Raw genomic sequence first — 27,517 nt, 5'->3', positions numbered from 1 at the left:
ACCGCAAGGCACAAGTGGAATAGAAATCAGTAATGTAATGTAATGGACCATTGGTCTGACCCATTATGGTTATTCTTATGTTCTTATATTCACTGATTTCCAGACCTTAATAAATCTCTCTCTCCTCAATCATAACATAAGAATCACTCACACAAACCAAAGAAAATTCATGGTGGTAATTTCTGAATGAAACTTTATTGCATTCTTTTTATTCAAGTTGATTCATATCAATCACAAAACTTTTAGATTTTATTTTCTACAGTAATTATATTTTATGAATGATTTCTGCCATTGTGCTGTTGGTCAGTCTCAGAGATTCTTGATGGACCTCTGCGTAGACGTCATCTGCTAAAAACCTACAGAGCAAAACCACAGAGAAACCATCCCGTCATTCACCTCTATTTTATAAAAAGTTTCACCCTAGAATAGGCTCAGGGCAGTGAACCTTGCAATTACTCATTAATCATCTACTGATAATAATTTAAAAACAGAGGGTGATATTCAGCTCGTGGGGGTAAACGTTTTGGAACCCACTTCCCGCTACAGGGTGAACTAATGCTGGATATTCAAAGCCAAGGCATGTGTAACTCCTGCTTAATCTGAGGCATGACCACACTGACATAACGACCTTCCATTCTGTGGCAACATAGCATTGTAAAAGAACCCAAATGGACATCAGTGATGTTGCCACATCTGGATATTTGAGAACAAAAACAAGACGATAGGTGTAGTGGGAGATGGACTCTGGCTTAAGATTTAGCCAGCCTTATCCTGCTGAGAGAGGCAGAGAATTCAGAGACGGGGTTAGTGATGGCTTTGGAGGAAAAGCCAACAGCACCTTGAGACTGGGCTTATCCTTGACTCATGTTTGATTACTGTCCTCTATATTTGTTTAGGGTTACCAGATGTCCGGGGAAACCCAGACTTGTCCTCTTTTTACTGGACTGTCCAGGTGCCCAGATGGATTTCCAAAACCCAGCAGTTTGGCTGGGTTTTAGAAGGCCTCAAGCTTGGGGTTGCATGTGGAGGGCCTCTGAACATGCACAGATGTGATGCAATGATGTCACATGCATGCATGTCAAACCAACTTGTTAATAAGGACACAATATAATCATACAACCCTAGTGCCCCCTAGTCTTTGTAGTTTTTGACAGAGTGAAAAATCGATCCACTCACGATTTTGTAGGCTTCAATCACATCTCCCCTCAGCCGTCTCTTTTCCAAGTTGAACAACCCTAACCGTTTTAGTCTTTCCTCATACGAGAGGAGTTCCAACCCCTTTAATCTTGGTCGCTCTTCTTTGAACCTTTTCTAGCGCCATTATATCTTTCTTGAGATAAGGAGACCAGAATTGAACACAATACTCCCAGTGAGATTGCACCATGAAGCAATACAGGGGCATTATGACATTCTTAGTCTTGTTTACCATCCCTTTTCTAATAATTCTAAGCATCTCATTTGTTTTTTTGACCGCTGCCACCCATTGGGCAGGTTTCATCATATTGTCTACAATGACATCCAGATCTTTTTACTGGGTGCTAACCCCCAAGGTGAATCCGGTAACTGTGATTCGGGTTATTCTTCCCAATGTGCATCACTTTGCATTTGTCCACATTAAATTTCATCTGCCATTTGGACGCACAGTCTTCCATTTTCCCAAGGTCTGCCTGCAATTTTTCACAATCTGCATGAGTTAACAACTTTGAACAGTCCAAAAGTTCCTGAACATATAAAACGAAGTATGGAAGAGCCAATATCATTAAAAGAATTAGAAACAGCTTTGAAATCCCTTAGAGTTGGATCCGCTCCAGGTGGTGATGGATATACAGTGGAATTTTATAAAACATTTCAAAATTTATTATTACCCTATTTATTAAATCTTTTTCAATATCAACTTAATAAAGGAAGTATAAATGGCACTATAACAGAATCTTTAATTATTGTTTTACCAAAAAATATGGAGACCATTAACTGAATATTGTAAAGAATGATTAATTTTCCCATGTATAGAATTTGATTAGAAGAAAAAGAGATCATATCTCTAAATATTATATAATATATTAATACTAGATTTAGAATATGAAATATGGAAAGAATAGCATTTAAAAATTTTATTCATGTATTACTGAATAGAAGGGAGGGGGGAGGGGATGGGATATTATTATATTAACTAAGAATTATATAAATTTAGTTTTCTGAAATATTAGTATGAATTTATATTGTTGATGTAACATATGAAAAAGAATAAAGATTTCTCATTCAATATTGATAGGGAGGGAGAGAGGGAGGGGAGATTATTATATTCAATAATAATTATATTAATTTAGATTTCTTACATAATATTATAACTTTATAAAATATTGATTTTCTAAAGAAATTTTAAATTTGATATTAATCTGTAAGTTAATCAAGTGTGATTATTCAAGTTTATAATGAATTTATTTGAAACACTTGTTGTAACATAAGAAAATGAATAAAGATTTATAAAAAAAAAAAACCAAAACTTTGAACAGTTTAGTGTCATCTGCAAATTTAATCACCTTACTTGTTTCAATTTTCAGATCATCTAATATAATAAAACGCTAGGCTGCGCATGTGCACTCCTATCGCGTGCGTCCGTTTTCCATGAGCTGTAGGGCAGCTCAGGTAGGAGTGCGCATGCGCGCGAATCTCTCTCTCCCGCCATGGCAAACAGTAGGAGCAGCTAAGTTTTTAAAGTCTTGAAAAGCCGTCGGCCATGAAGTATGCAGGCGGCATACTTCACAACCAACGGCTTTTCAAACCCCCACAGCACTGCCGTCACTGAACCTTACAAAACCCTCCATCCCCACCAGCCGCAATGAAGTTGTGATTTTTTTTTTGGTTCCTGGAATGTCAGATTCCATCTAATGACAAATATGTTCTTTTTTTTCGTTGCACTGAGTCAAATGTTTGGAAAAGTGGCCCAAACCATTTAAAAACCGCATCTTGGGATCTGTAGGAGAAATTAGTGCTTTATATTTAAATGTCTTAAAAAAAAAAAATACAACAACCCAACACAGGCAATGCTCTGACCAGGGAGAGATAGACTTCAGGGAGTGTGGAGGGGGCAGAAGAGAGAGATGGTCTTGGGGAAGGACAGAGGGGAACAGGAAAGGGAAAGATGGCAAAAGCGGTAGGACCACTGCTGCTTTGGGACACTGAGGGAGAAAAGGTTAGTACGTCAGGACTGCTGCTGCCTCCTCAGGTAAGTAAAGACCCTGTTGGGTGATAAATGCAAGGGTACAAAGGAAATGGTGTAAGGTGAGGTGGTGGGACTGGGATCAATGGGAGGCAGGGTCCGGGCATGATAGAGGCAGGGCATGGCTGGGGTCAGAGTCAGGGTATAGGTGGGGCTATTCTAGCACCCGTTACTGTAACAAATGTAACGGGCTAAAACACTAGTTTATAAATATGTTGACTAGCACCAGTCCCAGTACAGATTAGAGAGTTGCACAGGGACAGAAATCCCACCCGTCTCTGCCAAAGTCCCATCCGTCCCCGTGAGGAATCCCACCTGTTCCCGCGAGGAATCCCTCCATCTCCACCTGTCCCCGCGAGGAATCCCCTCTGTCCCCCACCCGTCCCCGCGAGGAATCCTCTCTGTCCCCACCTCCCTTCCGTCCCCGCCCGTCCCTATAAACTTCAGAAATAGTTATTTCATTTAATTATGCTACTGAATTAAAGGCTCTGGTAGAAACCCATTTACAAATAAGCAAAAAGACTTAATTAATTTGGAAATATTAATTGGGAAGAATACATACTTTGTAAACGGGTTTCTACCAGAGCCTCTAATGTTTATAAATTTTTATCAATACAACTAATATATTACTTTATCCTGAAGAAAAAAAAAAGAAATAGAGCAAATGGAAGACGCAGAGAGAAGAGAGATAGTGGATGGAAGGAATTGAATGAGAACATGAGGAAAGCAGAAACCAGGCAACAAAGGTAGGAAAAAAATCTTGTTACTGTGCCACTCCCTTTCTCCCCCCTTCCAAATTGGTCTGGCACCCATCTTCTTCCCTCTGCTCCCCCCATAGTCTGGCATCTCTGTCTTCTTCCCTGCCAGCGTCTTCTTCCCACTCTCTCTTCCCCATTTCCTTTCAGCATCCTCCCCCCATCTTCCCCATGTCCTGTCAGCGTCCTTCTCCCTCCTCTGTCTTCCCCATGTCCTTTCAGCGTCCTCCCCCCTGTCTTCCCCATGTCCTTTCAGCATCCTTCTCCCCCTCTGTCTTCCCCATGTCCTTTCAGTGTCCTTCTCCCCCGTCTTCCCCATGTCCTTTCAGCGTCCTTCTCCCCCTCTGTCTTCCCCAGTCCTTTCAGCGTCCTTCTCCCTCTCTGTCTTCCCCATGTCCTTTCAGCATCCTTCTCCCCCCCATCTTCCCTATGTGCTTTCAGCATCCTTCTCCACCCCTTTGTCTTCCCCAGTGCATTCAGCGTCCTTCTCCCCCCTCTGTTTTACCCATTTCCTTAAGCGTCTTTTCCTCTCCACTCCACCTTTCCTCCCTTTCTCTCTCCCTGCCCCTTACCTTCGTGGCGCTTCCCCGCCCGACCAACAACAGAACAGGCCCGGTCCGACAAACCTCCCTACCCTGTAGCCGCGAATCTAAATTACCTTCTTACAGCAGCTGGAGTATTTAGATTCGCAGCTACAGGGCAGGGAGGTTTGTCGGACCGGGCCTGTTGTCGGTCGGTCGGGGGAAGCGCCACAAAGGTAAGGGGCCTGGCCGGCTGTGCACCCCCCCTAAGGCTGCACCCGGGCGGACCACCCTCCCACCTCCTCCCTTAGTACGCCACTGTCTTTCCCTACCTGCCCTGCCGCAGCACACAGCCAACTGGAAGTCTTCCCGATGTCAGCGCTGACGTCGGAGGAAGGGAGGGCTTTGCTTAAGCCCTCCCTCCGACGTCAGCGCTGACATCGTGGAAGACCTCTGATCGGCTGTGTGCTGCGGCAGGGCAGGTAGGGAGAAGATGAACCTCGCGAGTATATCCAACCCCGCAGGATCCCCGCGACCCTAGGGGGCATCCCCACGGTATCCCCACGACCCTAGGGGGCATCCCCACGGGATCCCCGTGACCCGAAGGGGAAACCCACAGGATCCCCATGGATCCTGTGAGATTCCCGTCGTTCCTGTTCCCGTGCAGCTCTCTAGTACAGATCTCTGTGGCATTCCATTATTACACCCTCCTCCATTGAGAAAAATTACCATTTAACCCTACCCTGTTTTCTGTCCGATAATTAATTCTTAATCCACAACTGAATTTTGCCACCTATCCCATGACTCTTTCATTTTCTCAGGAGCCTCTCATGAGAAACTTTCTCAAAAGCTCTCTCGAAATATTGATACACTACATCAGTCAACTACACATTTATCCACATGTGTATTCACACCTTCAAAGAAGTCAAGCAAATTTGTGAGGCAAAATCTCCTTCGGCTGAACCCATGCTGACTCCGTCTCATATGGAATAGGTATCTCAGATAAAGTATATTCTTGGTTTGAAGGCTTCCTAAAATCCAGAACATACAGAGTAAAATCACATAAAGAAAATTACGAACCTTGGTCCAACCCATGTGGCGTACCACAAGGATCCCCACTATCCCCTACTCTCTTCAACCTATACACTGCCTCTCTTGGAACATACCTGGATAATCTAGGCATAACCACCTATAGTTATGCACATGACATTACCATTCTCATACCTTTTGATCATAAGAACATAAGAAGTTGCCTCCGCTGGGGCAGACCAGAGGTCCGTCTTGCCCAACGGTCCGCACCCGCGGCGGCCCATCAGGCCTAATTGCCTGAACAGTGCCCCTGACTAACTTTGTAACTGCCTCTAATCCTCTAACCCTATAACCTACCTCTACTCCTATCTATACCCCTCAATCCCTTTGTCCTCCAGGTACCTATCCAAACCTTCTTTGAATCCCTGTAGCGTGCTCCTGTTAATCACATCTTCCGGCAGCGCGTTCCATGTATCCACCACCCTCTGGGTGAAAAAGAACTTCCTAGCGTTTGTTCTAAACCTTCCCCCTTTCAATTTCTCTGAGTGTCCCCTTGTACTTGTGGTTCCCCATAATTTGAAAAATCTGTCCCTGTCTACTCTTTCTATGCCCTTCATGATCTTGAAGGTTTCTATCATATCTCCTCTAAGTCTCCGCTTTTCCAAGGAGAAAAGCCCCAGCTTCTTCAGTCTGTCAGTATATGAGAGGTCTTCCATACCCTTTATTAGCTTAGTTGCTCTTCTCTGGACTATCTCAAGTATCGCCATGTCCTTCTTGAGGTACGGCGACCAGTACTGGACGCAGTACTCCAGGTGCGGGCGCACCATTGCATGGTACAGTGGCAGGATGACTTCCTTCGTCCTGGACGTGATACCCTTCTTAATGATGCCCAACATTTTGTTTGCCTTCCTTGAGGCTGTGGCGCACTGCGCCGACGCCTTCAATGATGTGTCTATCATCACTCCCAGGTCTCTTTCAAGGTTATTCACCCCTAGTGGTGATCCCCCCATTTTATAAGTGAACATCGGGTTCTTTTTCCCTATATGCATGACCTTGCATTTCCCTATGTTGAAGCTCATTTGCCACTTTTTGGCCCACTCTTCCAGCGCTGTCAGATCTTTTTGGTCGTTAATAAATATATTGAACAGGAGCGGTCCCAGCACCGACCCCTGCGGAACTCTGCTCGTGACCCATTGCCAGTCCGAGTAATGGCCCTTTACTCCAAACCTCTGTTTCCTGTCCGCCAGCCAGTTTTTGATCCATCGGTGGACCTCCCCTTGCACCCCGTGGTTCCATAGCTTTCTTAGCAGTCTTTCGTGTGGTATCTTGTCGAAGGCTTTTTGGAAGTCAAGGTAAATGATGTCTATATATTCCCCTTTATCCACATGGCTGTTTACCCCCTCAAAGAAGTATAATAAATTTGTAAGGCATGACCTGCCCTTGCAGAAGCCATGCTGGCTCGGCTTTAGCTGCCCATTGTTTTCGATGTGTTCCCAGATGCTGTCTTTAATCAGCGCTTCCATCATCTTTCCCAGGACTGAGGTCAAGCTCACCGGCCTGTAGTTTCCTGGGTCTCCCCTTGAGCCTTTCTTGAAGATGGGCGTGACATTTGCTATTTTCCAGTCTTCCGGAATCTCTCCAGTTTTTAAGGATAGGTTGCATATTTGTCGAAGTGGCTCAGCTATTTCATTCCTTAGTTCCTTGAGTACCCTTGGGTGGATGCCGTCTGGACCCGGCGATTTGTCGCTCTTTAGCCTGTCTATCTGCCTGATGACATCCACTAGGCTCACCTCTAGTTGGACCAGATTACCATCCTGAACTCCTTTTACGATCTCTTCCGGTTCCGGAATGTTGGCTGTGTCCTCCCTCGTGAAAACTGAACTGAAGAACTCGTTTAACCTGTCAGCTATCTCCTTTTCCTCTTTTACCACTCCCTTTCTGTCTCCATCATCCAAGGGTCCCACTTCCTCCCTTGCTGGTTACTTCCCCTTGACGTACCTGAAGAATGATTTGAAGTTTGTTGCTTCCCCCGCCAATCTCTCTTCATATTCTCTTTTTGCTTTCCTAACCGCTCGGTGACACTCCTTTTGGTGTTTTTTATGCTCCTTTTGATTGTCCTCTGACTGGTCCTTTTTCCATTTTTTGAATGATACCTTCTTATCACTTATCGCCTTTTTCACTGCATTTGTTATCCACACTGGGTTTTTTGCTCTAATTTTTTTGCACCCCTTCCTGAACTTGGGGATGCACAGGTTTTGTGCTTCGTGCACCGTGCCCTTGAGTAAGGTCCAGGCTTTTTCTACGGACTCCATATTCCTTGCGGTGTCGTTGAGTTTCTTTCCCACCATTTTCCTCATGGCATCATAATCCCCTTTTCTGAAGTTCAGTGCTGTCGTAGTAGTTCTTTTCACCTTTGATGGTCCAATTTCTAGCCTGTACTGGATCGTGTTGTGGTCGCTGTTTCCTAGTGGGGCTAGTACCGCCACCTCTTTAGCGGGTCCCCTTAGTCCGGTGAAGATTAGGTCAAGAGTGGCACCTCCCCGTGTTGGTTCCGTGACAGCTGTTCCATGAAACAATCCCTCGTGACCTCCAGGAATTTGGTCTCCCTCATACAGTTTGAGTGCCCTATACTCCAGTCTATTCCCGGGTAGTTGAAGTCCCCCATCACCACCACACTTCCGCTTTTGCATACCTGCCCCAGTTCAGCCTCCAGTTCCTGGTCGGTTTCTAACTTTTGTCCCGGTGGGCGATAGTACAGACCCAATTTTATGTCTGCTCCAGTTCCTCCGGATAGCTTAACCCATAGTGATTCCAAGTCATCCGCCCTTGTTGTTGTTTCCATCCTGGTTGAGGGTATGGAATCTTTTATATATAGCGCTATTCCTCCACCCTTTTTGTGTGGCCTATCTCTCCTGTAGAGTTTGAACCCTGGTAAAGCCGTATCCCATTTGTTGTCATCAGTCCACCACGTTTCTGTGACTCCAATTATGTCTAGGCCCTTTTTGTTGGCTAAAACTTCCAGCTCTCCCATTTTAGCCCTTAGGCTCTTTGCATTAGTGTATAGGCAATGTAAGTCCCGGTTGTTCGCCCCTCCTGCTGGTTTCCCTCGTGGTTTGGCGCTCCTGGCGACCCCCTCGTGAGTTGCCAGTCCCCAAGCCTCGTCTCGGTCATCCTCCTCCTGTGGTGTGTCTGTTACGTCCTCAACCTGTTTCCCCATTTTTGGTTGTCCCTCTGGATTCCGTTGTTCTCTGTTAGTCCTGTCTGCCAATTTCATTTGTGCCCTAAACCCCTGCAATTTGTCCTTAGGTCCTTCCTCAAAAAATTCCCACTCAGCCCTGAGCCCTCTTTTACAGTGACCTTGTTCAATGTCCTTGGCCCTGGGCATCTGCATTGCGTCCTTAGGTCCTTTTCCCAAAATTTCCCACTCAGTCCCGATCCCATTTTTACAATGCCCTTGATCAATGTCCTTGGCCCTCTCAGTCCCGATCTCTTTTTTGCAAAGCCCTTGTTCAATGTCTTTGGCCCTGGGCATCCACATTGCATCCTTAGGTCCTTTACCCAAAAATTCCCACTCAGTCCCGATCCCTTTTTTACAATGTCCTTGTTCAGTATCCTCATTTGATACTTTTGTCCGATGTGTCAGATCGACTGTCGGCTTTCCCCTCTTCCTCAGTTTAAAGCCAAATCTATGACGCTCTGGACGTTGCATGCCAGCATCCTCATCCCAGTCGTGCTCAGGTGCAGTCCATCTCTCCTGTAGAGCTTATTTTTCCCCAAGAAGGTTGTCCAGTTCCGAACAAAAAGGAAACCCTCCTCTTCGCACCATCTCCTGAGCCAACCGTTTATTGCTTGTAGTTCACTCTGCCTCTTTGCGTCCGCTCTCGGTACTGGCAGGATCTCTGAGAAGGCTATCTTCCTTGCCCTCAGTTTCAGTTTTCTCCCCAGGATCCTGAACTGATCAGTTAGTGCAGTCCTGTTGTAGCTCCTCCTGCTGATGTCGTTAGTTCCAAAGACTGCCATGACAAACACTAGAAACATTAGCGACCTGGATGAAAGATCACAAACTGAAACTCAACCCAGAAAAAACTAAATTCATCCTCCTCGAAAATGACAAAGTCCCAACCATAACCAATATAGAAATCAACTCAACCAACTATCCCATCCAAACCACCATAAAACTACTAGGAATGACTATAGACAGATGCTGCACCATGCAACCACAAATAAATAAAATACAGAAATCCTTCGCAGTTATGAGAAACCTAAGACAAGTCCAGAAATTCTTTGAAAGAACACAATTCCAGCTTATAGTACAATCCCTAATCCTAGGCCTACTAGATTACTGCAATATCCTCTACTTTCCCTGCCCAGCCACTATGACCAAACACTACAAACAATCCAAAATACAGCCCTGAGACTTATCTACTCATCGAGGAAACACGACCATATTACAGAAGCATACATCAACTCACACTGGCTACCAATACAAGAAAGAATACTATTTAAATTCTACTGTATGTTATTCAAAACCCTAAATGGAGACAGCCCAACCTACCTGAACAACCGCCTCATCCAAACCACCTCAATCAGACATATAAAAACACACACCCCATTCACACACACCCCCGATCAAAGAAGTAAAATGGAAAAAACTATACGACGGCCTCCTAGCCACTCAAGCAGCAAAACTAGATAACCAGATCTCCAATCTACTGATATCTACCCAAGACTACAAGATATTCAGAAAAGAAATAAAAACTATACTCTTCAAGAAATTCCTGAAACAATCCCTAACATCACACTTACCGTCCTACTTCCATCTTCCTGCCACACTAAAACTTCTGGACTTCTCTTTACCTCTCTAGAAATGACAAATCTTCCATCGTTACCCATCATCTATAATTCTTTTGTAATCCGCCTTGAACTGCAAGGTAATGGTGGAATAGAAATCTCTAATGTAATATAAATCATGTTTATCTACATGTTCCACGATTTTATTTTTTATAATTGTTTCCACCTATTTGCCCGGCACTGAAGTAAGGCTTACCGGTCTGTAATTTCCCAGATCTCCCCTGGAGCCCTTTTTAAAAATCAGCGTAACATTAGCCACCTTCCAATTCTCAAGTACTATGAACAATTTTAGTGACAAGTTACAAATTACTAACAGCAGATCAGGAATTTTATGTTTAGAAACATAATTGTAAACTGGCCAAATGGCCCATCCAGTCTGACCATCCGTAACCCTCGTGCCTGTCCAAGGCTTTCTTGAATTTAAACAATGTCTTTGTCACTACCACCTCTACCGGGAGACTATTCCATGCATCTACCACCGTTTCTGTATAGTATTTCCCTAGATTACTCCTGAGCCTATCACCTCTTTTTAAATTATGATTTAATTGAAACCAAATCTTAATAGCACAATCATACTACCAAGTGAGTGACAAAACGACAGCATAAACTATGCAATTCCCCTCCACCCACTATAAGGATGCCACAGCCTGTAAAAGAAGCCCATCAAATCCTCCTTAATTTCAGTCAATTTAGACATAAAATATATGTAGTGGCATAGTATTAAGGGGGGTGGGCACTAGTCCCCTTCTCCGCCCTCCACTGTCGTGTGTGTGTGCTACGTTCTTTCCCCCCTACCTCTGTAACATTCCTGGTGGCGAGCATTAACCCCTAACCTGCTGGCACGCCTGAGTCGGCTCTTCTTCTGATGTCATTTCCTGGACCTGCACCTAGGAAGTGACGTCAGCTAACATAACATCGTGCTTCCTAACCGCGTAGCCATAAGTTCAACGCGATTTACAAGAGATTATAAACAAGAAACAATATCGTGAAGAACAAAAAAAGTTAGTTGAAAACCTATCTCTTCTCAAAATACTTGGTTAAATGAATTCTAAAGTGTTTATAGGAACAAGCTGTAAGCAGTAACGATCGAAATTCTTCAACGTGAGAAGCTGCTTGAAATGCCAAAGTATGATCGAGAAATTTATTGCTTATAGATGGGAAAGTAGACAGGGCATGAGATCTTCTGCTGTGTTTATACAATACTATAGAAAATCTATTGAGCATATAGAACGGAGCAGTGCCATACAGTCAGAGAGTCCACAGAGGCATAACAGCAGGTTGGACATTAGAAGTATGTGGGAGGGAGAGGGAAGTGATGCACACGTGAGACAGTAGTGGGGGGCAGGGAAGAGCGGGGAAGGGGCACCACCGTCATGCCACTGGATATATGCGATCAATCTTCTGCAGGAGACAATCCTTCACGGGTGCATCTGCCCACTTCCAATAAGAGGCCAAACAATCTGGCCGCAGTTGTGATCAATACTACCAGTCGACTTTGTTCCATCTCCGCACCCACCAATGCAAAATTTAACAGGTAAACCTAGAAATCCAAAGGGATATGAATTTTAAGCACTGCTTTCACTCTACTCTGGACCATAGGCCAGTATCTCTTGATCTTAATACACCAAGAACATAAGAATTGCCACTGCTGGGTCAGACCAATGGTCCATTCTGCCCAGCAGTCCGCTCACGCGGCAGCCCCAAGGTCAAGACCAGTGCTCTAAATGAGTCCAGTATCACCAGTTTAGCATGAACTTGTCCAACTTTGTCTTGAAAGCTTGGAGGGTGTTTTCCCCTATAATAGCCTCCGGAAGAGCGTTCCAGTTTTCTACCACTCTCTGGTTGAAGAATTTCCTTACGTTTGTACGGAATCTATCCCTTTTCAACTTTAGAGAGTGTCCTCTCGTTCTCCCTACCTTGGAGAGGGTGAACAGTCTGTCTTTCTCTACTAAGTCTATTCCCTTCAGTTTTTTTAATGTTTCGATCATGTCCCCTCGCAGTCTCCTCTTTTCAATATGCTTAAAGGAACACTCCTCTAGCAACCCCCAGTGCCCACAGCAAAAAAGTTTCTTGAGTTTGGCAGGAGTGCAATACTGTTGGAACCACATTCTGTAGTGCTATGCAACACGATTTGCTACACGTTTGAAAATATTAAAACAGATCTGGTCTCATTGTTGTGGCCCCAAAACTTGACCCAACAGCTTTTCCCACTTGTGTTCGTAAGTATGAACAACAGGCTGGCTATATAGCAACACTCTGGGTGTGGGTAGGGGGATTGATTTTCAACCTGTGCATACGAAAACTTTTAAAAAGTCAGAATCCATGATCGTCCAACTCTGGAAGTACTTTCCGATGCATAAAAATCTCACAATTGTGGATAATGAAAATGATCAATACTCTGAAGGCCAAATTCATCACACAGGGCCTTGAATGGAACTACATTTCCCTGCAACACCAATTGTCCTAATACTCAAAGACCCCCCAGCCTCCCAGTGCCTAAAAGCTGATGTATCTTTAGCTGGGTCAGACTTGGCAGCATAGCATAAAAACAACGTTGCTGAGGGAACCACCTCGATCAAATTGTTCTCCACAGTATCAGCTTACAAGTTACTCCTTAAAGTACCCCCTTACTAAGGCCTTGGAGCTCCTCTAAGGGTAACCAGGGCAGTAAGGACAGGGGATATTTATCCACAAGGTCCTGGCTAACTGTAATCACCGCTTGGCTGGGTAGGACCAACCAAAGAGCGCCTGTAACTGAGCTGCTTGATAAGAGAAACTAGGAACCCCATACCCCTAATCTCTTTATCCTTGGAGGTTTATGCATCTGAATGTGGAGGAACACTTTCCACTTCAACCTAAGCAAAAACCACTTAGGAGGGTGCAGAGGTAAGGTAGCAAAAAAAAAGAAAATGTGGGAGCAGCACCATTTTGACTACCTATATTCTACCCATCCAGGATAGGTGTAGACCCTCCCCTCTGTCCATGTCCTCAAAAGCCACCTTAAGAAGTGGTGGGTAATTTAGTTGAAAGACATCATCTAAATCCCACGAAATGTGCACCCCATACGTAATGTATCGACTTTCACGCCCACCAAAGAGAGAAGTGCCGGGTTATGAAAAGCTGTCCGGCCGGCCGGACATGTCCAGGTAAATCCGAACGTCTAGTAACTCTCTCTTGAGGTCTCTCAAAGTTCACACGGCACTTGGTTTCTTCCTCTGCCTTTCTTTTAACAACCGTTGCCTCTTTGCTTCGCTCTGCTTCAGTGGAACATCCCAGAGCGAAAAAGGAGGGTTCCAAAAACTAACATTTCTCTCTGTCCCTTTCAAGTTCAAAACATGTCCCACCAGTGTTCATTTCTTTGATAAAGTTGTCCCTTTCCATTTCGTAACTCAAACACAGTTCAATGAAACCGTGGCTGTCTGTTATTGACTCCCTCCCTCCACCCCCCACCCCCCCTTTTCTAGGGCAAACAGCCTCCCTAACAACAAGTTCAAACCGTGCTTCCCTAAGTACAAAAGAAAATGTTTCCCCAAAATGGAACATGGGCCAAAGTTTGGTTCTTGGAGTCTGTTTAGCTAACTTCAGTTAAAGTCAAATATACTTAGGGCAAAACATTTCTCCAGGGTGGCTAGGCTTAAGCCAAGTTAGATGGGCTCTTCTGCCCCTGTCTTTCGTCAGCAGAGCCATTGCCTTAAAAGAGTTTTACCTCATGCAAAATTGTCATTTCTTTAATAAGATATTAACTATTTTTTCTGAGGCCCTCCAAGTACCTACAAATCCAAAATGTGGCCCTGCAAAGGGTTTGAGTTTGAGACCACTGCCTTAAACAGTCTCTCTCTACCTGTTTGCCTTGCTGTTCACTCAGCCCCTCCCTAGGTCACTCAGTACTGAGATGCCAAGCCTAGTGGAAAGGAATTTATCTACGATTACTCAAGTTGATTCATTGGTTAAAAAAATGCTTCTTTAGGCTTTGGAAACTTAGGACAAAAGACTGAACCCATAGTCTAAATGATTTGTCATCAAAATATGATCTAATCAGTCTGAGTACTATGGACTATTGCAATATTGAGCATCTGGCAGTCAACCAAAAAAACCTGGCTCAGCCAGAAGCCCGAAGTGATAATGCCATTGTACAGATCCATGGTGAGACCTCATCTGGAATATTGTGTACAATTCTGGAGGCCACATTACCAAAAAGATGTGCTGAGAGTTGAGTCGGTTCAACGAATGGCCACCAGGATGGTCTTGGGACTCAAGGATCTCCCATATGAGAAGAGGCTGAGTAAATTGCAGCTATACTCACTCGAGGAACGTAGAGAGAAAGGAGACATAATTGAGACGTTTAAATATATCACGAGCCGTAGTGAGGTGGAAGATGATATCTTCTTTCTTAAAGGTCCTACGGCCACAAGAGAGCATCCGCTGAAAATCAGGGGTGGGAAAATTCATGGCGACATCAGGAAGTATTTCTTCACCGAAAGGGTGGTTGATCATGGGAATGAACTTCCACTGCAGGTGATCGAGGCCAGCAGTGTGCCAGATTTTAAGAATAAATGGGATCTCTTGGGGGGTGAAGCAGCAGCATTAGCGTTTCCTCTACACCCCTCCTTTCCCTTCCCGCGGTCCGGACTACAAATGTGATGATTCCAGCAGCGCTTGCATCAGTCTCCACACGCTGCTTCGGGTCCTTCTACAGCCCTGATTTACTCAGGCACGTCCCTGATGACATCATCAGAGACGCGGCAGAGCAAATCAGGGCAGTAGAAGGGCCCGAAGCAGCATGTGAAGACTGATGCACACGCTGCTGGAATCGCCATTCGGGCCTGCGGGAAGAGAAGGGGGTGGGTGGCAAAGGAGGAACGGAGATCGGCGGCGGCAGGAGGAACGGAGATCGTTGTCTGGCTTCGATCCGGCTTGTGGAGAGCAGGGAGGCTGTGGGGAAGAGAAGGGGGTGGGTGGCAAAGGAGGAACGGAGATCGGCGGCGGCAGGAGGAACGGAGATCGTTGTCTGGCTGCGGTCGGGGTTGTGTAGAGCAGGGAGGCTATGACGTACAAAGCGAATAGGTGGTGACGTAAAACCCGTGCATGCGCACTCGTATTTTTGCGACGGATCAGGGAACACGTTTTTTTAGTGCGCATGCGCGGCCTATCATTTTATTATATTAGATGCAGCAATTGGTCTGATTTTTAAACGCCTTACTAAAGGGAGCTGCATTGGCTCCCCATGGAAACTAGAGTGCAATTTAAGTTCGGTTGCCTGTGTTACAAAGTAAGATCTGGGATGGCTCCAGCCTATTTAGTTGATCAATTTATTTTTTCCCCCCCATCACAGACGTTCTACTCGGACAACTTCCCTTTATGATTTTCCATCGCCCAAAGGTTGCTGCTATAAAAGATATCAGAATTGACTACTGTCATTTCAAGCAGCTACTTGGGATACTGATTTTGGTCAATTATTCTGTACATCTACATCATATCAACATTTTAGGAAACTATTAGACTTATTTATTTAGGAAATGTTTTAAAGATTGAAAATGTGTTTCATTTTGTGTTCAAATCCAAGCTAAAGGCCCACTTTTATGAACTGCATTCAACACTTACTGCTGTCAGCTACCTAGACCCACTGTATCATTTCCTCTACCATAATCTCCCCAACCCTGAAATGTCCTGTCTAAATTAGATTGTAAGCTCTTCTGAGCAGGGACTGTCTATTGTATGTTGAAATGTACAGCCTTTCAGCGCTATAAAAATAATAAAAGTACTAGTATTATTTTCCTTTTGTTAAACAACGTATGTCTGAAGGGTAAATGTTATGTTAAAAGTGTGTTTTGGGCTAGTCTTTTGTGGGTGTGTGAAAGGTCCTGGGTGCAGAAGTAAATTAATGACAATAATACTAGCAAGGTGGTTGCATAAAAAGGTATATTTTATATATACTGTATATAGAAATCAGATTTTACAAATACAGAGTATACAACTTCTATGCTTTTGTGAATGGAAGAGAGGGAAGAACGTAACCTAGACAGATTCAAGAGCAAGTTAAAATGCTTTCCATTTAAAGATGCATTTGAGGGCTAGAAAGCTAGATTAGGAGCCTCAACTGAATCCTATTTCCCAACGTATCTCTTTCTCTCTTACAAACGCTTGGCTTTTCTACAGCATTACTCTATCACGCAGAGCTCTCGAGCAGGACTGTTCTCAGCCTTTGACTTAGGACTCTTAGAGATCCCTGAGGAAGACAGGGTCATCGAAACACAGACCGTGTTAGGTCCACAGTTCCCATCTTATGGTTCTAGACATTTTATTAGGTGGATTTTATGACTATCTTCAATAAAGCCTGCATCTTGGACATCTTCTCCACAGTGTTTTTGTTTTTGGTTGCTCTTTGATTCTGTGTAGTACCAGGGTCAATTTCTGTTTGGTTGTTCCAACTTATTTGAAGCCCACCGCTCTCACCCTTCTTATTGTTTTTTCCCCCCATACGTGTCTTATTTGCTATTAACAACTTGTATTTCTTTCCCCATTTCTTCCTTTTGTTTAATATATTTTGTCAGTTTAGTCTTATTCGTTTGTTTTGTAATTTTGCTATTTTTTTGTACATCGCTTAGAATTTTGAATAAGCGATTAATCACATTTTTAATAAACTTGAAGTGCTGTGAGGGGTAAGAGAGGAGGCAGAGAGGGGGATAAGCAATGGTTCAGAGAGGTTGGAATCTTGTTCCAACAATAGCATTTATTGTTATTAAGTACATATTTTCCAGCATCTTTCTCTGCCATACTTGTTTGAGACAATGGTCCTTAATTGATAAGAAAGGAGTGACACAGGAATGGTGAATGTAATCAGTCTGTCTGACATCTTTTGTTCCATTCAAGTTACATATCTTCTTGATAAATAGTCCAGGCTATCCAGATACTTAAGGTATGTGTATTCTGGGCAGGGGCTTTTAGGGTTCAATTCTGGTCTCCTTATCTCAAGAAAGATATAGTGGCACTAGAAAAGGTTCAAAGAAGAGCAACCAAGATGATAAAGTGGATGGAACTCCTCTCGTATTAAGAAAGACTAAAAAGGTTAGGGCTCTTCAGCTTGGAAAAGAGACAACTGAGGGGAGATATGACCGAAGTCTACAAAATCCTGAGTGGAGTACAACGGGTACAAGTGGATCAATTTTTCACTCCATCAAAAATTACAAAGACTAGGGGCACTCGAAGTTACAGAGAAATACTTTTAAAACCAATAGGAAGAAATATTTTTCACTCAGAGAATAGTTAGGTTCTGGAACGCATTGCTAGAGGTTATGGTAAGAGCGGATAGCGTATCTGGTTTTAAGAAAGTTTTGGACAATTTCCTGGAGGAAAAGTCCATAGTCTTGTTATTGAGAAAGACATGGTGGAAGCCACTGCTTGCCCTGGATCGGTTGCATAGAATGTTGCAACTCTTTGGATTTTGGCCAGGTACCAGGGACCATCTTGTTAACGGACTAGTGGGTTTGATGGACCATTGGTCTGACACAGTAAGGCTATTCTTAGGTTCTTATCTGCATTAATGTTCCAGAGTCAGAATGTTTAATATAATATGCCAGAGACCTTTGCTGACACTCTGATTAGGCCATCTCACATGCTGATAAGCAGCATTCAGTAATGTAAAACTGACAAAAAAAAAAAGCAAGCCGAATTTATATCTTTAAGTACCACAGTCTTCTTTTATAGAGTTGGTTCTACTGCCACAGCATAAATGATTTTGAATATTGACCGCAAGAATTCCAAGAGGATAATGAGAACCAGAGCATTTAATATGAATTTCCCATGATACATCCCTACCTGCCACCCTCAGCTCAAATTGAGAGTCAGGCTCTGAACTCTGTACGAAGACAGAGGCTGAAGATCCAACTGCTTGCACATGTTCTGATCTTGCAGGACAGGGAACACCTCCACCTCACACAGTGTCAAGTACTCCCAGCGCAATGGCATGACCACGCTGACATAACGACCTTCCATCCCATGGCAACACAGCCTTGTACTAGAGCCCAAACTGATATCAGTGATGATGCCACATCTGGATATTTGGGAACAAAAGAGAAGATTTAGTTAGGGATAGGTACAACAAGGCTCAAAAAACTCTGCAAAGAGGAAAGTACAAACTCAGAGGATGGGCTTGCAGGGGAATGAACGATATGACTATCCTTGACCTCCTGAGATGGAGAGAGGTCCTAGAGGAGAGAGAATAACACTTTGCTCACTGCTGCCCAATCTTAGGACCTCAAGCGTACAGTAAGTCCAGGAATAATCTCATCATAAAATAAAAATTCCATGAACTGTCTGAGAGGTCCATAGAGGCTGTACATGAGGAACAATCGGAAGACAGCATTGCAATGTGTTTGGAGAAGAGGTTTAGCTTACAGTCAAACACAAGACATGAGAGTTGCCTGAGTGAAGTACAGTCTTACAGACATTTAGAATCCAGTGTACCCAGGAGGGATGGCCGGTCATTTGTAATAACATGGGAAATATCAAAGACATAACTGATATTATAACACGTCAAACCCCCCAAATGAGCAGGAAAATTATGAAAATTCATGTTCTCGTTTGCCAGTAACAGTGCAACAGAATTTCAAAACTGCTTCAAAACCCGGAAAAGAGCATATACTTTTTCAGAGAGCATACACCTTCTTTCAAACCCCCCCCCCCCCAAAAAAAAACACAAAAAACCCATGCATTCATTTCCCAAATAAAGTGTACAGTTTTTTTTTATTAATTTTTTTTTTTATAAATACTTTATTCATTTTTGAAATCCAAGAAATAATACAGCACTATAAACAATCAGAATGTAGAAGTCCTTAACATCCCCCCATCCCTCCCACCCGCCCCTCCTGGATACGTAGTATATTCTTTCATGAATCAAAGGGAAATAATACGCAAAATTTAAAGCTTGCAAAATTTTGTTAATGGACCCCAAATATCCTTGAATTTACTGTAATGTCCCAAGTGTATAGCGCATTTGCATGTTCAAACTTATAAATTTGGCATAAAGATTCCCACCAAAAACTATAATTTAAATTTTCCCATGATTTCCAATTTTTTGTAATAAGTTGCATCGCCACTCCTGTCATGATGAAAAGTAATTTGTTTTGATTTACATTAATTGTATTCTTGGGTAATAGCAGCATTCCAAAGAGCACAATATCATACGTTAATGGTAATGGAACTTCCAATATTGTAGTGATTTGACCCCCATAAGGATCGCCAGAATTTAAGTATCAAGGAACAATGGAAAAGTAAATGATCCAGTGTTCCTATATCAAGATGGCAGTGCCAACATCTATTTGACTTAGAACTATTTAACTTTTGTAACCGAACAGGGGTCCAAAAACTTCTGTGCAACAACAAAAAACCAGGTTTGTCTCATAAATGCCGACACTATACAGCTCATCCTCCAAGACCAAATTCGTGGCCATTGAGATGCAGAAATCTGTTGCTTTATCTCAATGCTCCAAATGTCTTTAATATCGGAGTATTTGAGTAAGAAACCAAAAACTACAGTAGCCTAAATTTATACCACTTGGCCCTAGCACATCTGTCTGGAAGCAAAGGCCCGGCTAACTATACAGATTCTTTAAATTCTGCCATTCAGGGAACCCCTTCTGAATAGCCTGCTTCAACTGCAACCATTTAAATGCTTGGGACTTTGAAATACCAAATAATTGTTGCAGTCGTGAAAACTCAAGCATCTTCCCATTTGATACCACATCATCTAATGTGCGTTTATCTGCCTGCAACCAATGCAGTGTACAGTTTTGAAAGAGCATGCACTCATTATGTGAGCAATGGAAATGAGCATGTCTGGAGAAGACATGAAAATAAATTTTTCTGGTGACAATTCCTAATATCCACAAGAACACTGCAGGACATGAAGGGGCTTCTTTGAGGTGCCAACCACCATACTCTTATAGACTCATAACTATTGGTACGATAATTATACATTTGCTGCCAAAGTAGTATATTTCCTGACAGGTAGAGAATACAAGATGTGCCAGAGTGTCCTAGTCTGGCAGGCTGGCCTGAATTGTCAGGAACAAACAGCACACATTTCACAAAGTGCTCTTTTTTATTGGTTTGTCTCACACTCAGCCAAGTAGTAATGGGTATTCCTTTCCCTTAGCTTCCAGGTTGCAGCCTTCAGTTTCCCCGGGCTTCTGCCCTAGCTCACATCTAGGGAAACTCAATAAGCTCTTCCCTTGGGGCCTCACCTCCATTGACTAAAGTCTGGACAGAAATGGCACTGCTGTAACCTCAGGGCATTCTGGGACATGTAGTTTTCATTTAACTTTCAAATGCCCCCTACTGCCCAGTAGCCTAACTGCAGTCTTAGAGAATGAAAACCCCCAAATCTTTCACACACCTAGGTGCTCTTTCTCCTCTTTCCACCAGGATTATACAGAATTTTTCTGCTCATTCTTTTTGCATTCTTTTGCACAGTGCATTAGGACAGGGGTAGGCAATTCCGGTCCTCGAGAGCCGGAGCCAGATCAGGTTTTCAGGATATGCACAATAAATATGCATGAGATAGATTTACATCTCAAGGAGGCAGTGCATGCAAATCCATCTCCTACATATTCATTGTGGATATCCTGAAAACCTGACCTGGCTCCGGCTCTCAAGGACCAGAATTGCCTACCCCTGCATTAGGAAATGCACTTCTGTTTCTCTTTCTCTAATGTTGCATTGCATTCAAAGCTATCTGACTTTCTCCTCCAGTTTTGGGAAGGGTCAGAGTTTTTAGTGCTCTGGGCCGCGGTAGAAGCCTCTGGGGGGGGGGGGGGGAGAGACAGAATGACACAGACAGAAAGAATGACAGACAGACAGACAGGGGCCAGAGAGACAGGCAGAAAGGAAGACAGACAGCCGGCGTCCAAGGAGAGAGAGAGAAAGAAAAAAAGATAGACAGACAGCGGCCAAGGAGAGAGAAAGAAAGAGACACACACATCTATTCTAGCACCCGTTAATGTAACAGGCTTAAAGACTAGTAAATGATAAATTGTGTTGATGATTCCAAACATTGCACTGCAATTGCTTGGTGACTTTTATGACTTATGAGGCTTACAATGCAGTATTTTATAAGTCATTATGCTGGGAATTGGAGGGGGTACCCTTATTTAAACATTCCTGTATCTGAAACCTGACTTAATGAGTCAAAGCTGTCTAATGGTAAGGAAAATATTCTCGGAGCAATCCTTCCTCAATTGGAATTCCAGGAAGAAGCTTCAGAAAAGTGAGAAGTCGCTACAGCCTATAATAATTGTAGTTCTTCCCCACTACCCTATTGTTTGAGTATGTCCGTACATTCTATCAGTGTTTTTATTTAAATTTGTCATTATTTAGTATCCCAAAGTTTTATGTGTTTTTATGTAATTTTATATTGTAAACCGCTTAGAAACCTGAATAAGTGATTAAAAAAATCTTTTAATAAACTTGAAACTTGAAACTCAGCACCCTCGGGTTGTGGGTTCAAATCCCGCACTGCTCCTTGTGACCCTGGGCAAGTCACTGAATCCCCCCATTGCCCCAGGTACATTAGATAGATTGTGAGTCCACCGGGACAGACAGGGAAAATGCTTAAAATACCTGTATGTAAACTGCTTTGAGTGTGGGTCCCAATCCCCTAAAAGCGCAAAAAGACACATGATTGTATAATCATTAGACATATTAAAAAATATGTAAATAGGGGAAACTAATACAGCAATGTTCTAAATTTAAAAGCATGGGGTGACTTCCATAGAGAATCCGAGCCTATGATGACAAACAAAGCAACTCACACAGGATTGTTGTTGTCTGGTCTGTTACCAATGCGGATCTGTGCTCCATTCAGTCGTGCTGAGCAGCAGTCCCCCCGGTTCACCACCCTGATGGATGCAATTTGCCAGGAATGCTGTAGATCCAGCCGCCACCAGGCCCTTGGTTGATAGTCAGTGTGGCTACAGGAGCCTTTGAAATAATTCGTGTTTGGATTCCCATCAATGACTAATCTTGCATTACCTGGATGAGAGCTCTGAGTGGCTACGCCAGTTGGTGCGATGTTGGTCTCTGAAAGGCAAATCCAAAACTTACCATTTGGGGACCTACTTCACTGCAAATCTTGCTAACACTGTTCAATAATATAGATTCATTGAATGCCTTTTGCCAATCAGGAACTCTAGCGACACTAGGAAGTATTTCTTCACCGAAAGGGTGGTTGATCATTGGAATGATCTTCCACTTCAGGTAACTGAGGCCAGCAACGTACTTGATTTTAAGAAAAATTGGGATAAGCATGTGGGTTCACTTCGAGGAAGTGCTTAGGGGGGGAGGCTCCTTAGAGTGGGCAGACTTGTTGGGCCAGTGGCCCTTTTCTGCCAACATGTTCTATGTTTCTGTGCCATTAAAGCAAGAACTTGAGAAAGAATACAAAACTAATTCCTTTGGTGTACAAAAACCCCTTGTCTTGCTCACAATAATTCTTACTGGCTAGATATCTACAAAGTTAAGTTTAAATTAGAAGGAGAAAATATTTCTACTTCAAAACATACTTTTATTAATCTACTGTGAATGGATAGGACTTTTTTAGTTTGTTAACCGCACAGAACCGCAAGGTAGCTGCAGAATAATTGCTTTAAATAACTTTGAAACGAGCCATAAATCAATGCACTGGTCTTAGGGCTCCTTTTACTAAGGTGCGCTAGCGTTTTTACTGCACGCTACGTGAAAAAACTGACGCCAGCCCAATGCTGACATTAAGGTCTAGTGCGCACTATTCCACATGTTAAAGCCCTAACGCAGCTTAGTAAAAGGAGTCCTTAATGCTCCATTCTCTTGTAAAGCCCTTTCAAGCACGTTGATCAATTGAGAGGTTTTTCCGATCGATGAAAGATAACCTGACCTGCTTATTCAGCGCAGGCATCTGAGATCTTTGCCTCTCAATTTAATTAAGGGCTCCTTTTATCAAGCCGCGCTAAACCGCCGCCCACGCCTCTTGAGCAGGCGGTAGTTTTTGGCCAGCGCGTTAACCCCGCTAGCGAGGCTTGATAAAAGGAGCCCTAAAACACTAGAGCTGTCTTCCTGTTCTCATAGTTGTTAAAAAAGCGTTTGGACCAATTCCTCAACTTTTCCCTAACCTAGTCCTGATTTTAACTAGGGTCACTGATTTAGCAAATTTCCCCAAATCTCTTGTCTTATTTTGGGTCCAGGCTAGACAGCAAGTGTTGCAAAGCTGGGACTGTCTCTCATACACACGTACAAAGTGCTGTGTTCCTTTACCACTGCTTAAATTAATGTTTGCACCTCTGGGGATTTACGCCCGGATTCTCTAAATGGTGCTCTTTTTTTAGGTGCCTAAGCTACTTCAAAAACACGGTTTAAATGATGTTTTAAACTGCTTTTCAAGGCACCTAATAAACCGGCTCCAGAATAAAACCTCCGTAAACACTTTATGGTGTGGGCATGGCTAATTCTGGCACCATAAAAAGCCTGTAGAGGAGTGATTCACGTCAGAGGTAGGCACCGTAAAGTAGGCCTTGAAAAGGCTGACCTATATTTCTGCCAACTACCTTTGCCAGAGGCATGTCTTTCTAAACAGCGCCATTGCGTGATTGAGAAGTGATCAGTGGCTACTTTTAAGGCAGTTACTGACGACGGCACTGCTTAGGGAATACAGCCTTTAGTGTTTGTCTTCCTGTTACCAACCACCTTTATATTCTTCCTACCGTTTCTAACAATCGATTGACAAGAGCTGTCATTGATCCTTCTGGAACCTCTCCAAATTCCTGTAATATCCTGGCTTTCATCTATGGGTGTAGTCCTAGCAGCAGAACACCTGAGATATAGTAGGTGCACACCACTGGGTAGGTACATATGAGAGGAGGAGGAGCCTGGGGAACTGGGTTCAATTCCCACTGCAACTCCTTGGGTCTCTGGGCAAGTCACTCAACCCTCCATTGTCCCAGGTACAAAACCGTAGATTGTGAGTAGAGAGTTGCGTGGGGACAGAAATCCCACCCATCCCTGTCTGTCCCCGCCAGGATCCTCTCCATCTCCACCCGTCCCCGTCAGGATCCTCTCCGTCCCCACCCATCCCCGCAAGAAATTACCTCCATCCCCGCCCGTCCCCATAAAAAGCAGCAATTACTTCTGACAGGATCATCAATTCCACAGTTTCTTTTGCTGTTTTCCTTGTGGAATCTCTTTGGTGGAACCCTTTTTTTGTTTTCTGTTCAGGTAATTAACTTATAAACCCCCTCTTTTACTAAGGCTGACGTGTCCATTATATTATATGGATGAACCCTGCTTCCAAAGCCTTCCATCTCCGTGGGAGTCCCGTGGGCCAGAGGGGTATTCCCACACGACCCCCGCGGGATCTGCGGGATTCCCACGATCCCCGTTCCCGTGCAGACCTCTAATTGTGAGCTCACTAGGAATAGCAGAAGTACCTGCAAATAACGTGTATATCTAGTAGAAATGATTAGAGGAGAGTGAGGGCAAAAGGAGGAGGAGTTCTTATAAAAAGGAAACTGACAGTGGGATTTAAGGAGAGAAGAGAAATTAGCTGTTGTCTGTTCAAAGATAGTCAGATATTTCAGCTCCTTACCTTGGGGCTGAGGTTTGCAGTCAAACATCACCTGGGCTCCTGCATAGACCCCGATCCCAAGCAAGAGAATGAGAGGGAAATTCATCCCAGTGACTGCTGGAAGACTCCAGAGACCTGAAATACATCACATCACAAATCCCAAAAAGTCAAAAGTGAACCAAACATTTATGCCTGTGAACATTCTTGCTCTGTAACTCTACAGGAGACTCCAATGTAGAGGTCTGCACGTGAACAGGGATTGCGGGAATCCCGTGGGTACCCATGGGGATCCCCCCCAGCTATACGGGACTCCCTCGGGGATGGAACCAGGGTTCTTGAGGCCTACCTAATGCTCCATCGATCCACAATGAAATTGAAATTTCATGAAGAGACTGGTCCAGATCCAGCGCCACGTATGCACACGTCACACACAGAGCCTTGCTGCCGATTGGTTGGGAGGGGTCACATGCAAGGCTAGAGCGGGAAGACAGCTTGTATTTAGTTAGCTGCCAATCCCTCCAAAGGCCCGATTGAGAAACTCGAGAGAGGAGACTGGACTGGGAGGAAGCCTTTCGAGAGAGACCTCAGGAGCCCGGAAGCCTGTTTAATTTGAGATCCTATCCCCATTCCCGTGCAGACTGTAGTTTTAAAGTCTGCCTCTGGTTATTGCTTTAAAATTTTGTAAAAAATCTCATTTGACTTTGAAATTTGCCACGTTTGCTTTGTGATTTGCTACCACACCGTTCATATATCAGTCCCAGCACCCCAACCCCTCTCTTGTTCCTTTTTAACCCATGTATGTTTCACCTAATGCATCTGTGAAGCTTGTGTGTTAACCCTTCATTGTAGCTATGTATTGATTGATCTGAATTTTTCAGGTGCTGCACTATTTAGACAGGTCTTTAAATTATATACGAATGAGACACTGAGTGACTTGAAAGGTAAATGCACAAAAAGATACTGATTTAAGTATGGAACCCTACATTCTTCCTTTGTCACACAACCTAATGTCTATTCTAATTCCTTACGGTGATGTCTCTTATTTCTATTCACTGTTATTTGTTGTTGGTTTAAATCAACTAAGACTTAAAAATCAAAACTGTCAGAAGTAATTGCTGCTTTTTATAGGGACAGGTAACTTTTATGGGGGAATGGAGGGGATTCCTCACGGGGACGGGTGGGATTCCCTGCACAACTCTCCACTCCAATTAAGTTTTTTTCCCCATTCAGTAGAGCCCCAGTCATTAGATATCAGGGTAGTAAGGGATTAAGGTGACCTTCATCTGTTTGTTTCACACATTGGTTTTAATAAAATAAATGTAATGCCCGTGAATTTGCAAGTTAATTTATTTGAAATACATGGAGCAGTAGCACATTTCTGGTTTATTCAGATGCAACAAAATAATCAGTTGTACATGTGAGAGAAATATCGGTTACATCAACTTGGATTTTTCCAAGTCAGGATACTGCTGAGTTACCTGGAGCTCACTTTCAAGGTGATCATGGGACACATCCAATGGATAATTTAATTTTTAAGGTTAAATCCTAGGGACTAAAATCAATGTTGATTTAAAAGTCTAAATACTAAACCCTAATTTGCATTGATCGTGAGACCTTTTTTTCATTGACCTAGAGAGATTGTGCACTGGAGGGGGGGGAGGAGAGAACAGGGATAAAGATCTTAATTAAAGAGACAGATCTGGGTCTTTACAGCAGAGTATAAATGCAAAAGAGGCGTGGGCATCTTAAGTGCATATAATGAAAGATAGAAACGATAGATCAGAAGCAAGCTCAAAGTGAGGAAAAGGACCTGAAACAGCTTTACTGGGGTCATGACTAATATCATCATTCCCGAAGAACCTCACTCAAATTCATTGATTTCCCAAAATTTTAAACATTTTAAATGTTCATGAAAAATCTTGGATAGTTCTTTTGTTTTTCATTCCTATTTGCTTTCATAGCAGCCATTGAGGGTTTGAATGGAGTGAAGTTTATCAGGATAAGCAGATCAGGCTCAATGAGATTTCCCTGTTCTTTCTTTGTTTCCTGAGGGCCACCCCCCTCCCCTACGGGACCTCCGCTCAGCACATTTGGCAGCGCTTGTCTCTTACATGTTGAATGTACAGCACTGTGTACACCTAACACCGCTATCAAAATGAGAAGCAGTAGGTTTAATTAGCAGAGGTTACAAAGGAACGTTTCTCTCGTATTCTATAATCTTTTTAAGGGAAGTCCTCCAGCATCAGCATCACTGAAGCAGAACCCATGTTGCTAAATTCTCAAGAAGCCCAGGGTCCGGATACCCATATAACTTACCAGCTCTACCAGTGTGAGTTCTCGGCTGACCTGGACAGATGCAAGCAAGCAGCTCAGCTGTGGTTCCAGATCTGTGAGGAGAGACGGTGAGGCACCCGTATATTGATCCATCTGTTTGTCTACCCCTCCCGTCACTGTACACACATATGAAATGACATTTTCCATGGAACACTTTGATGAAGAGAAAGTGTCACTAATCCTCAGGCATTTCCTCCTTTCTGTCTTAATTTCTGGG

At 43.5% G+C, this 27,517-nt stretch overlaps 1 protein-coding gene across 1 annotated transcript; it reads right to left on the bottom strand.

Moving 5' to 3' along the window:
* Positions 1–176: 176 nt before the first annotated feature.
* Positions 177–27,517, bottom strand: LOC117353426 (pentraxin fusion protein-like). The gene is made up of 5 exons (XM_033929344.1): positions 27,283–27,517; positions 24,988–25,101; positions 22,184–22,451; positions 18,192–18,426; positions 177–356 (listed from the first exon to the last, which is right to left on the bottom strand). Exons 2-4 carry the CDS (start codon positions 25,070–25,072, stop codon positions 18,201–18,203), a joined length of 579 nt encoding a protein of 192 aa, XP_033785235.1. The 5' UTR covers positions 25,073–25,101; positions 27,283–27,517; the 3' UTR covers positions 177–356; positions 18,192–18,200.

Source organism: Geotrypetes seraphini, chromosome 2 (assembly GCF_902459505.1).
Source record: "Geotrypetes seraphini chromosome 2, aGeoSer1.1, whole genome shotgun sequence".
NCBI lineage: Eukaryota > Metazoa > Chordata > Amphibia > Gymnophiona > Dermophiidae > Geotrypetes > Geotrypetes seraphini.
This window is presented reverse-complemented; position numbering and strand designations above follow the sequence as displayed.

Bases quoted from the DNA above. Each gene is read 5' to 3' on its own strand.
- LOC117353426 (XM_033929344.1), bottom strand. From the start codon at position 25,072: ATGAATTTCCCTCTCATTCTCTTGCTTGGGATCGGGGTCTATGCAGGA. The intron at 22,452-24,987 runs GTAAGGAGCTGA...TTTGCCTTTCAG, and splicing joins CTGCAAACCTCAGCCCCAAG to AGACCAACATCGCACCAACT. The intron at 18,427-22,183 runs GTGAGTTGCTTT...CCAAATATCCAG, and splicing joins CCAGACAACAACAATCCTGT to ATGTGGCATCATCACTGATA.